This window comes from Phocoena sinus, chromosome 6, assembly GCF_008692025.1.
Source record: "Phocoena sinus isolate mPhoSin1 chromosome 6, mPhoSin1.pri, whole genome shotgun sequence".
In the NCBI taxonomy this organism is placed as follows: domain Eukaryota; kingdom Metazoa; phylum Chordata; class Mammalia; order Artiodactyla; family Phocoenidae; genus Phocoena; species Phocoena sinus.
Window position 1 is genome coordinate 587,535 of NC_045768.1, and position 11,783 is coordinate 599,317.

Here is an 11,783-nt window from a genome sequence, read left to right on the forward strand (position 1 = left end):
GTGCAGCGGCGCGTGGGGAGGCGCGTGGGGGCCGCGTGGGAGCCGCAGCCGGAGCGAGCAAGGACCGGGAGCGCGCGGCGCCGCCGCCCCGGCCCGGCCGGCCCCGCGAGCGCAGCGCCCGCCCCGGTCGCCCGCCCGCCGGGCGCGGCTGGATGTGGCGGGGGTCCCGCGGCGGCGGCCCCTGGCCCCCATTGCCCGGAGCGCCTAGTGGCGGCGTGCGGGGCCCAGGGGCGCCGCGCCCTCCATGCGCCGCGGCGCGCCCCGAGGCAGCCGGGGGCCCGCGCCGAAGCCGCCGCCCGCGCTGAGCCCCGGCCCGGCCTGCGGCCAGCGCCCGGCGGCAGCATGAGCCAGGCCGAGCTGTCCACCTGCTCGGCGCCGCAGACGCAGCGCATCTTTCAGGAGGCCGTGCGCAAGGGCAACACGCAGGAACTGCAGTCGCTGCTGCAGAACATGACCAACTGCGAGTTCAACGTGAACTCGTTCGGGCCCGAGGGCCAGACGGCGCTGCACCAGTCGGTCATCGACGGCAACCTGGAGCTCGTGAAGCTGCTGGTCAAGTTCGGCGCCGACATCCGCCTGGCCAACCGCGACGGCTGGAGCGCGCTGCACATCGCCGCGTTCGGCGGCCACCAGGACATCGTGCTCTATCTCATCACCAAGGCCAAGTACGCGGGCAGCGGCCGGTGATGCCGGCCCGGACCCCGACCCGCGCGCGGGCCCCGCGCGTGTCCTCCCTGCTGTACCTTCCCTCCAACTACCTCGGTGTGCGCCCGGCCCTCGGCGCCCGCGGCCACCACAAGTCCGGCGCGCAAGTCGGTGCCCACGGGAGCCGCGCCCGCCCACCCGCGGCCCGGGGTCGGCGCCCCCCGCGGCCGCCGGGGACCGGCCGGAGCGCTTCCCACGGCCCCGCCCGCCGCCGCGCGGGTGGGGGCAGGGCGCGGGCTCCAGCCCCTTTGAAATTTGAGTCTCGCTACCAGCAAGTTCGGAATCCCGAGACACCGGATCCTCCGCTCAAAATGTTCTCCTGAAGGTGGAAGGACCCGTGGCCGACGCGCGACGGAGACGACGCTCTGCTCTTCCCGGGCTTCTAAACTATTTATCACGTGTGTGCATATTTGTGGGTGATGTTTGTGCGCCTGAGTTTTCTGTTTGGAAAATATTTCGCGTGGTCAATGTGGTTATGGGGGGGAAGATGCATTTTTTTTTTCTAGTCTTAAAACTAAAAACTTGAGTCTGTCATTTCTTGGTTGCACTGAAATACCGCCCAGCCTGCTGGTTTCCCCGTGCTGCTCCGTCTCCCTCCGGCTTCTCTCCCTCACCTCTCTCCCCTCCTCCCCGCCCTCCCTTTCCTCCTCTCTCTCACACTCACACACACAATTCCGCGTGAGTTTTGGAAGCCCCCGGCCTCCCTCCGCCTTGTCCGGTGAGAGGCCACCACCCCCCAAGCCTGCCGGTTTGCAAAGCTTCCGCGGGAGCCTGGGTGCTCGGGTGTGGCGGTGATGGGGGGGTGGGGGTGGGGATCAAGCCTTTTCTAGTGAGTTCTATTATAGTTAACAGTCGATTGCACACTTTTTTTAAAAAAGTAAATGGATTTGCCACGATTAAATGTCATAACATTTATGACAGAATATAAAATATTAACATATTTTAAGCCAAGTTTTAGGTGTATTTTTTGAATCTTGGTTATAGACCCAATTTTAAAGGGCGTTGTATCCAGCGTTGTGAAGGCAACTGTACCCATATTTATATTTTTATAAAATGCCTATAAGACTGTGAATCTCTTGTGCTAATTGCTGAGTGAGCTGAAGGGCCACTTTGCCCCTCTTCAGCCTCCCGGAGCTTCAAGGACCCGATTCGAATCCGAAAATCCTGCCACGGGGGAGGGGCCGCCGGGAGGGGCCGCGCGAGGACCTAGGACGGAGGCGGTGCTTCTGCGTCACTTTCTGTCCCGAAAGGCGCCCTTCCTGGTTTCAGAGGTTCCAATTTTCTATGCAACCCCACACCCCTTGTTGTTTTGATCCTGAGAAATAAAAGGGAGGCTGAATTATTCAAATTTAAATGAGGCTTCCCCTGGGTAGAAGTGCTGCTGACCCTTCGTGCAAAAATGGGGAGCACTTGAGGACACAGGTGGGTGGAGGCCCTTTGTGCGTGGCTGGTCAGATTTGGGCAGTCATCTGTGGCTTTTTATAAAACTTTGTGTGAGAAGAATATATTGATAATGTCAGTGAAACAAGCAGACATTGAAACTGAGGCACAGATTACTCCAAAAGGAGTTTTTCTGTATATTTTTTCTAGATGCAAATACCTTTTTAAATTATGTTAATTAATGTTAAGACTTTCTAGGCTTACATGGAAGCTGTGTATGGGTCCCGGTGTGATCACTTTTAACTGGATGAAGTCTGCAGCACATTCCTGAGTGTACGATATAGACTTGTAGCCCAGCGTGAAAAATTTATAAATAAATTTTTCATTGATCTTTTTATATTAAAAAAGTTTGTTGGTTCTTCTTGGGCTTGGCGCCGGGACGAGGGTCAGGCTGCAACATGCTGTTTGCGGGTGACGGCTGTGCAGCGCTTGGCTTGTTTCCACCTGAAGACAGAGCCTGGTAAGCTGCCTCTTGGCTCAGCTCAAAGGCACCGCAGTGGCCACGCACAGGACTTGTGGGGGCCCGCCTGCCTGCTTCCAGCCGTGGGAGTGGGGCACCTGAGGGCGCCCAGAACCACTTCCTCTGCTCCCTGGCAAAGGCCTCCACGTGGAAAGTTCTACTTGAAGCTCTTCCCGCCCTTCCCCCTCCCAAAGCCAGCCTGAGATGCCAAGGGTCTTAGGAGGGATCAGGCCCCCCTTAGGAGGGATCAGGCCCCTCTGGCTCCCTGCTACTGTGGGTTTCTGCTGGACCACCTGCTGCACAGAAAGGGTATCTTTCAAATTTTGGGGAACTTCTGATGAGTAAAAGGCCCCTTCCTCTGCTCCGGTCCCTGGTGGTGCCTGGGAGATGAGGCAGCCACTCCCCCAGAGCACAGACCCCGAGTTCCCGAGTTCAACTCTGGGTCCACCCCGGAAGCTTGCATGGGATGGGGTGCAGGGGAGGACATCCCCCAGGGGCAAGAGTAGCCTGCCCAGAGGGGACGGAGAGCCAGTGGGCCAAGGAAGTTCTAACTTTACTGGGACTCGAGAGTTACAAGATAACTTTCTCCTGTAAAGCTTCCAGAGCCCCCCTGTGAGAAGCCTGAGGGTGGCAGCTTCACCTCAGGGGGGTGCAGCTACATTTTGTCCCAAGACGGGAAGACGGACGCATTGCCCTTACCCTGTTCCTACTTTGCATCTCCAGCTCTGTTCTGCCCTGAGGATTTTCCGAGTGAATTTTCAGTTGGTTACACAAGCATTTACTGACCCCCAGCTGGCCCACTAGATGGACCAGCTCCCTCGTTAGATGTCACAGAGGTGAGTGGAATATTTGATGCACATGAGGCCCCAGGGGAAGGCCTGACCTGAGGCTTCAGGGGGAGCGGCCGAGGGTGCTGGGGGTGCCTGGCCCCGAAGGAGGAGGTGCTGAATTTGGACGCTGTTGGGGTATAAGGCCTGGGCACTACCCGGACCCCAGGTGGGCCGGACCTCGTCTCCACTTCCCACCCCAGGCACTCGCGCAGGAGAGGGAGTCAAAGCTATAAACAAATGAGCAGAGGGTGCAGGCTCCCACTCCGGGACCCCTGTCACCTGGGAGTCCCCACCACCCCGCCTCAGGCAGGTCTTCAGGGGTGGGAACAGCTCTTCAAGCCTTTCTGTGGCCAGGGTGAGAAAGAAGGCACAGCTGACGCTCCCCGGGGCTGGGCCTCTGGGAACCCCTGGAGTGGCTGCCATGGAGAAAGCAGACAGACCAAAGGGGCAAGGGCAGGGCCGCCCCACTCCCCCCCCCCCCACCTCCCACCCCCCGGCCAGGAGTGTTAGCAGCTCCTGTCCAACTGTCCATCTCTCTGACCTGACCCTGGCCGGACGCAGGAAGTGTTTACTGTTGGAAGGGATGCCAGAGGGAGACCAGGAAATGCAGGAAAATGGTCAGCCAGAAAGAGTGATGTCCAAAGCCAGCAGGCGTGGGAGCCAGGACACAGCCGGCCAGAGCGAAGGGGCCAAAGCGACGGGTTCGGAGGAGGAGAGGGAAGGGGCTGCCTTCCGGGCTCTGTCCCTCAAAGGCCCTGGCTCAGCACAGGGAGGCACAGCCCCGGTCGCACACAGGCACAGGGACGCGGCCCTGCAGTTCTGACCTTCGGAAGGCCAAGTACCTCCTGACGTCGCAGTGGAGCCTGCGGAGAGGAGGCCGGCGTCCACCCGGGCCTTGAGGACAGGAAAGGAGGCGCTGCGTGCAACTGGGAAACAAAGCCTGAGGCCGCGGAGCCTGCGGGTGCAGGCCCTGGGAAGTCTGGGAACCACCGACGGCTCCTCTCCTCCCGAGGCCTCCAGCGCAGCCCCTCCCGGGGCTCCGGGGTCTCGGGGAGGCCGCCCTCCCCCACCACTCCGCCTCGGCAGGCCTGGGCTCCCCGCTCGTCGCCAACACGCCCCTCCCTCTGCCCGGCGCATTCTTCTGCTTGGCTGTACGTCGGACTGTCCCTCGGCGCGTCCGTCTGTCGGTCTTTCTTCTCTCGCCCCCTCCAAAGCCGCGGGCCCCATTCAGCCTCGAGGCCTCTGCCCTTTCCTGCGAGCGGGTTCCGCTCGGCGAGCAGCTGCTATGCTAATGAGAAGGGGGTGGGGGGCGGCGGGGGATCGGCGGGGGAGGGGGGACGAGGTGGGGGCACCCGCAGGGGGAAACCAGCGTCGGGAGGCCGGGGGCTCGGCAGTGGGGGCCCGACCGAGAGAGGGGAGGGACGGGCGCTCACAGAGGCCCGATCTCTGCATTCAGAACCGGCGGGGGCCACTCGCGGGCGCTGGGAAAGGGCGCCGCCCCCGCCGCCCCCGCCCCGCGCACCCACTCGCCGAGCGAGGGGTGCGAGCAGTAGAGACCAGCTGTCATCTCTGTTCTGGGGTCGCGGCCTGGAGGGCTGCTCGTTCCGGAGGCCACCCACCCCCTCCCCGCCCACCAGACGCCGCTGCGCGTGGGGCTTGGGTGCGCCCCGCGCGGGCTGGGGGTCTGAGCCGGAGACGGAGGGCCGGACACCCCCGCAGCCCCCCGGCCTGGGTGATTGGACGCTGGGGCGGGCGCGTGCTGCCCCCCTCCCGGAGGCGGCGCCCGAGGACCCCGGGCCTCGGCGAGACGGGGGAGGGGCGGGGGCGGCCCGAGCTGGACACGGGGACCCTGACCGCCGCCCACCCGGCGTCCTAGGGGCGACGAGGGGTGAGGACGAGGGCCCCCGAAACATGGCTCTCGGAGCCCGGGACGCCCTCCCGCCTTGGGCGGGACTCCCACGAACGGGCACGGCGAGCAGCGCCCGATGGCAGGGTTCGGACCCGGGCGAGGACGCCAGCCCAGAACCGCGCGGTGCGGGCTGCGCTGCCACCCTGCGGATGCAGCGAGTACTGCGCCCTGGCGCCCGGGGGCCCGGGCGGCGAGACCCCCCGCCCGCCCTTCGCTGAGCGCAGGCGCCCGCACCCCCCACCCCCGCCGCCGCCTGCCGCGGACCCGGGCCTACTGGTGGCGCCGCCCCGCACCACCCTCGCGTGCCTGGAGCCCGCGACCTCGTCTCCTGAAAGGTGGCCGGGGCCCTTGGGGGGTCGGCCGCGGGGCGCCGGGGCCGCGGCGCGAGGGGTTGGGGTTAGGGAGCCGAAGGCCTTGCGGATGGGGGCGCTCGGGCCCAGCTCGGGCGGAGAAACTGGGTCCGCTTCCCGCGGTGGCCGTCCCGTGCGAGGCGGGGCGAAGGTGCGCGCTGCGCAGAGGAAAGCGCCGGAAAGGCTGAGAGCAAGTCAGGTGGGCCCAGGCCTCACTCGGGCGACCACGGGAGAGAACGTCCAGCAGAGCCTGGTCGGTCTAGGCTACAGTGACAACACCGGCAATCTGTGGGGCTTGGGGGAGGGGGCAGGGCCAGAACTGGGGTCACCTTGCGGAAGGGCGGCCACAGAGGCCCGCTGCCCGGCAGGAGGGCCCTGGAGCAGGGTGGGCGTGTCCCTGGAAGGGGCGGCTGTGTTGAACCTGTTGACTGACGTTAAACATGCACAACGTAGGAGCCGTGAGCTGAGTTTTATTCCGGATCTTACCGAGGACTGTAGCCTGGGAGACAGCTTCTCAGTAGCTCTGAGGGGCTGCTGTGAAGAGGTGGGGGAGCGGCCAGGATCTGTGTGGTCTGGGCCAGGGGGTGTGTGCAGCCAAGCACACATCTCCGTAGAAGGTAACGGCTAGTCACGGGGAAGGGGTATTTCCATAAATGATTTTAGCCCTTTTTTTCTGTGTATGGAAAGAGGCATGAATCCGGGTTCATTAACATTTTTCCTGAAATCTATCCAACTCTCTAAGGGGCCTGTTTTTCCAAAGCACAGAGAGCCTCATCCCGTCTTTCCCCTGAACCCCTTTCAGGGTGCACTGTCGGTCGGCGACTGCAGTGGCCAATGACTTAAGGTCTTTGTAGAGCTGGCCAGTGGGCCACATTCTTGGTTTTACAACCCGTAGTGGCTCCTGGCTTCTGCAGGCCCCGGAAGTAGAACCAAACCAGGGCCTGGGGAAGTGACCCCATCACGGTCCTCATGGAGCGATTGGCCGTGGTGCAGTATTCTCCCATTTGGTCAAAAGGGGAAGGGAGGACATTTCAGGGCCCCGGAGTCACAAAGTGGATGGTCAGCAGGACACGGGATGTGTCACAGCCCTGTGGACATGGCCGCCACGTGAGTCACTTCAAGACACAGACCACGTCCGGCAGAACCATCAGGGCCAGCAGTGGGGTGCTTCCAGATCACCCCACAGAGCCTGGAGCCTCAGCAGAGGGTGGCGGGCAAGGCTCTGATGGTCAGGTGAGGCTGGCATTGGAATTGCAGAGTCTGCCAGCAGTCTCCCCACCCCATCCACCATTCCACAGGAAGTGTCTGTGTTGGGCATAAGCAAGGAAAGGACTTCTCTCTCTGTCTGAACTCTTGCCCGGCTCAGAGGTGGGGCCTGGATACCAGGTTTACCCCCAGTACGTGTCCCCCCGGTGGATAAAATCCACCTCTGCCTCCTCGTTGGTACCCTATGGACAAGAACCCCCAAGGGAGCCCAACCCAAATTGTCCCATAAACTTTCCAGAGACATATGACAATATACAGAACAGTGGCCTGTAAACAAGATGGAATGTATTTCTCATCACTGAAGTTAGAACAGGTGGTCCGGGGCTGGTGTGTGGCATTAGGATACAGGCTTTCTGCTGGGTGGACCTTTCATTCACATGGCTCAAAATGGCAGCCCACGTCCAGCCATCAAGTCTACATTCCAGCCAACAGTGAGGAGGAAGAGGTGAACTAGGGCCTGGGCCCCCTCCTTCCAGGACACTTCCTAGAAGTCTGTTTTTGCCAAATCTACTCACATCCCATTGGCTAAAACATAGCCACATGCCCAACCTCATTGCAAGGGAGGCTGGGAAATGTAGTCTTTATTCAGTGATGTGCCCAGCTTCAAATGGGGCCATAGACGAAGAAGAGCTGCAGATTTGGGAGTGGTCTGTCCCTGCCCAGGTGACGGCAGCATCCAGGCCGTGTGGTCAGGCAGAGTCGTCTGTGTCTTATGCTCTGCCTTGTTTTCCGTGACGGGAATACACTCTACGCTCTAACGTTAGAGGTTTGTGCTGAAGAACTTTCTAAGGATTAAAACTGTCCAGCAATGGACTGAAAAGAATGAAAAGCGGAAGCACTCCTGGGTGCTTGTTTGCGCTGAGATTTACACCTCCCAGGCCTGACCGATTATACGTGCACAGCCCCACGAGAAACACGAGGGGGGGAGCACAGCCCGTCTGTGTAGGGATGGGTCCAGCAGACATGCTGCTGTACCCTAGGAGCCCCAGAGCCATTCTCCACGGGAAACGATGCTGCAGGTTAGGTGAACAAGGCCCTGCCGTGTGGCCGTCAGGAAACGGAGGGCCCGGGAAGCACTTGGGACACCCCTGCTCCCTGCACGAGGCGAGAGCAGGACTCGGTACAGAGGAGAGCCAGCCTTTGCCCCTCTGCTCCCCGTTCCCTGTTCTCCAACCTCCCTCTCCCTTATCTCGGAGCAAAGTAATAAGTAACCCAGGACTTGGAATTCTCAAGGTTATTTTGTCAATAAAGTTCTCCCTCTCAAGTGTCCCAAGATGTCTTCTGGGGCATGGCTTCTTTTCGTTTTAATCAAGGTCGAAAGAAAATCATTAGGTTTATCATTCATATTCCTAAAAATCAACTTTACTGCAGTATAATTTATATACAATAAAATGCAGCCACTTAGAGTGTGATGAGTATGGACTGGTGTGTATGCCCACAGAACCTACACCATAACCAAAGCATACAACATTTCCATCAGCCCCCAAAGTTCTTCCACACCCCGACTCAGCTGGCTCCTCTCGCCCCCCAGTCCCGGGTCACCGCCGACCACTTCTATCACCACAGGTCATAGGATTATCTATAAAAGGACTGGTGTGGTTTGTACTTCCTGGCTTTCTGGCCCTCAGTGCCAGACTCACCCATGTTGTTGCAGTAACTTTGTGGGGGAGGGGTAGGTCTCTTTTTTTCTGGTTTTTTTTTTTTCCCCCACTAGAAAAATCTGGCTGGTACCACACAAAACACAGGATAGCTTCCACTGGTAGTTTTTCAGTCGACAGAATTATCCTCAGTAAATGTGCTGGCAGCACACGGCACCTCAGAGAGCCCAGGGGAAGGGGAGCACAGGCCCACCCCTTACCTTTCCAAAACACTCCATTGAACGGACTTGAGGGTATGGGGAGGGGGAGGGGTGAGTTTTGACAGGGCGAGAGAGAGTCATGGACATATACACACTAACAAACGTAGTAAGGTAGATAGCTGGGGGGAAGCAGCCGCAAGGCACAGGGATATTAGCTCGGGGCTTTGGGACAGCCTGGAGGGTTGGGAGGGGGAGAGTGGGAGGGAGGGAGACGCAAGAGGGAAGACACATGGGAGCACATGTATATGTATAGCTGATTCACTTTGTTATAAAGCAGAAACTAACACACCATTGTAAAGCAATTATACCCCAATAAAGATGTTAAAAAAAAAAAAAAAAAAAAAAAAACACTCCATTCCCTTCTCCTGGGCACTGATCCTTAAGGACTGGGACTCTGACCCCAGAGTGTCTTTAGAAAATCATCTTACCAAATTAACGTTTAGAAAATGAAACTTTAGGGACTTCCCTGGTGGTGCAGTGGTTAAGAATCCACCTGCCAATGCAGGGGACACGGGTTCGAGCCCTGGTCCGGGAAGATCCCACATGCCGCGGAGCAACTAAGCCCATGCGCCACAACTACTGAGCCTGCGCTCTAGAGCCCGCAAGCCACAACTACTGATCCTGCGTGCCACAACTACTGAAGCCCATGCACCACAACTACTGAAGCCCGTGTGCCTAGAGCCTGTGCTCCGCAACAAGAGAAGCCACTGCAGTGAGAAGCCCGCACACCGCAACGAAGACTAGCCCCTGTTCGCCGCAACTAGAGAAAGCCCATGTGCAGCAACGAAGACCCAACGCAGCCAAAAATAAATAAATAAATTTATAGGAAAAGAAAAAATAGAGCTTCCACATAATGTAGCATATGTATTACTCTTTTCCAAGCTTAGGTGTACACCCAAGAGATATTAAAATATGCATCCAGGGACTTCCCTGGTGGTCCAGTGCAAGGGGCCTGGGTTCTATCCCTGGTCGGGGAACTAGATCCCACATGCAGGCCGCAACTAAGAGCCTGCATACCGCAACTAAAGATTCCTCATGCCACAACTTAACATGCTGCAACTCAGACCCAGCACAGCCAAACTAAATAAATAGATATTTTTAAAAAGTACATCCACACAAAAAACTGCATGCAGGGACTTCCCTGGCGGTCCAGTGGTTAAGACTTCACCTTCCACCGGAGCGGGCATGGGTTCCATCCCTGGTCAGGGAACTAGGATCCTGCATGCTGCACAGTGCGGCCAAAAAACAAAAAAGTGGCTTCCAAATTTCACAGCAACATTATTCATAATAGCCAGATAGCCAGAAAGTAGTAACAGCCCAAATGTCCACCAGCTGATGGAGATATAAACAAAATATGGGATATATATGCAATAGAACATTATTCAGCCATAAAAAGGAATGAAATACCGATATGACTTGAAAATTAACCTTGAAAATATTATGTTAAGGAAAAGCTGCCGGACACAAAGGGACAAATATTGTATATGATCCAGTTAGGAGCTGCCTAGGGCTGGGGGCGGGCTTGGTAAGACTAATGGGCAAGCACAGGGCTTCCTTCTGATGGGACAGAAATGTTCTAAAGTTAGATTATAGAGATGGTTGCACAACTTTGTGAATGTACTAAACCCACTGAATTGTGCCCACTGTACGGTAAGTGAATTGTATCTCAATTTTTGAAAGCTCTTTAAAATAAAAATAGGTTTTTATCACTATGTAGTTATATCTGCAATTTGTAATGCAGATTTTAACAAGCACAGAGAAGAGCTAAAAAGGGCACTTGAGGCTTCCCTGGTGGCGCAGTGGTTGAGAGTCCGCCTGCCGATGCAGGGGACGCGGGTTCGTGCCCCGGTCCGGGAAGATCCCACATGCCGCGGAGCGGCTGGGCCCGTGAGCCGTGGCCGCTGAGCCTGCGCGTCCGGAGCCTGTGCTCCGCAAAGGGAGAGGCCACAGCAGTGAGAGGCCCGCGTACCGCAAAAAAAAAAGGCACTTGGTCCCTTCCTGCCATGGGTCTGGGACTCAGAATGTCAACTTGGAACTAAAAGCTACAGCACACAGTGGACATCAGGACACGGAGCATATGGCGTTTCCACAGTCTGGACATCTTGTGGAGTGATGCATATACCCCAGTGATGCAAAACTCTTCCACCTGGAACCGCCTTTGAGACACACTGGAACGTTAGTCCCATAACTTTACAACTTGAAATGCCCGAATGTGTCATCAGACTCGTCCTGAGTGACTTTGGATTATTTCAAAACCTGCAAAACGTCTTCACAGGAGGATGACTTCTGACCATGAAGGATATTCAGAAGAATGGGTCACTGGTTCTGAGGTTAATTCCGAAAAAAGTTCCAAGCATCTTGTACATTCCTGGGAAAAGTGTTCCTACAACGTTCTGTCAACTACAAATTGGCGCTCGCCATTGTCACTTGCCCGCTGCCTCTACAAGGAGTAACTCACGTGCTGCTGCCGCTGCTGACTGGCAACACCCCCTGAAGAGCTGACCTGAGGCACTCCGGGCTCTGGGTAACACTGGCAGAACAGGTCTTCCGATAGATGGATATTTTCAGGAGACAAGTTTATGAGCCCAGTTCTTGTATCTCCTCGTATCTAGACAAGCACTCAAATCCTTCATGGCGACGTCTGCTCCTCGTGACTGGCAGTGACATGCACGAGACGAGCAGAAACCTTCCACAGAACATATGTGCTTGATTGCATGTACCCCCCTTCACCCAAATCACATCTATACTGACCTTCCTCCCTGCCTCTGTGGAGCAGTTTCTCAGAGCGATCTGGGATGCTGTCTCCCGGGTTGCAGCCCTCATTTTGCCCCAAATAAAACTCAAATCGCAACTCTCACGTTGTGCATTTTTTTAAGTCGACAGTTCCCATCACTTCTAGAAAAAACTTAAGGAACCCTATAGCCACCCAGTCACCTCCAAAGGCGAGAGAGTGGAGAATACCAGC

General features: G+C 57.5%; 1 protein-coding gene across 1 annotated transcript; it reads left to right on the forward strand.

Annotated features, from left to right (window-relative positions):
• NRARP (NOTCH regulated ankyrin repeat protein) lies at positions 1-2,465 on the forward strand. Its single transcript, XM_032633845.1, has one exon. The coding sequence runs from the start codon at positions 343-345 to the stop codon at positions 685-687; it is 345 nt and encodes a 114-aa protein (XP_032489736.1). The 5' UTR covers positions 1-342; the 3' UTR covers positions 688-2,465.
• The last annotated feature ends 9,318 nt before the right edge of the window (positions 2,466-11,783 follow it).

Bases quoted from the DNA above. Each gene is read 5' to 3' on its own strand.
- NRARP (XM_032633845.1), top strand. From the start codon at position 343: ATGAGCCAGGCCGAGCTGTCCACCTGCTCGGCGCCGCAGACGCAGCGC.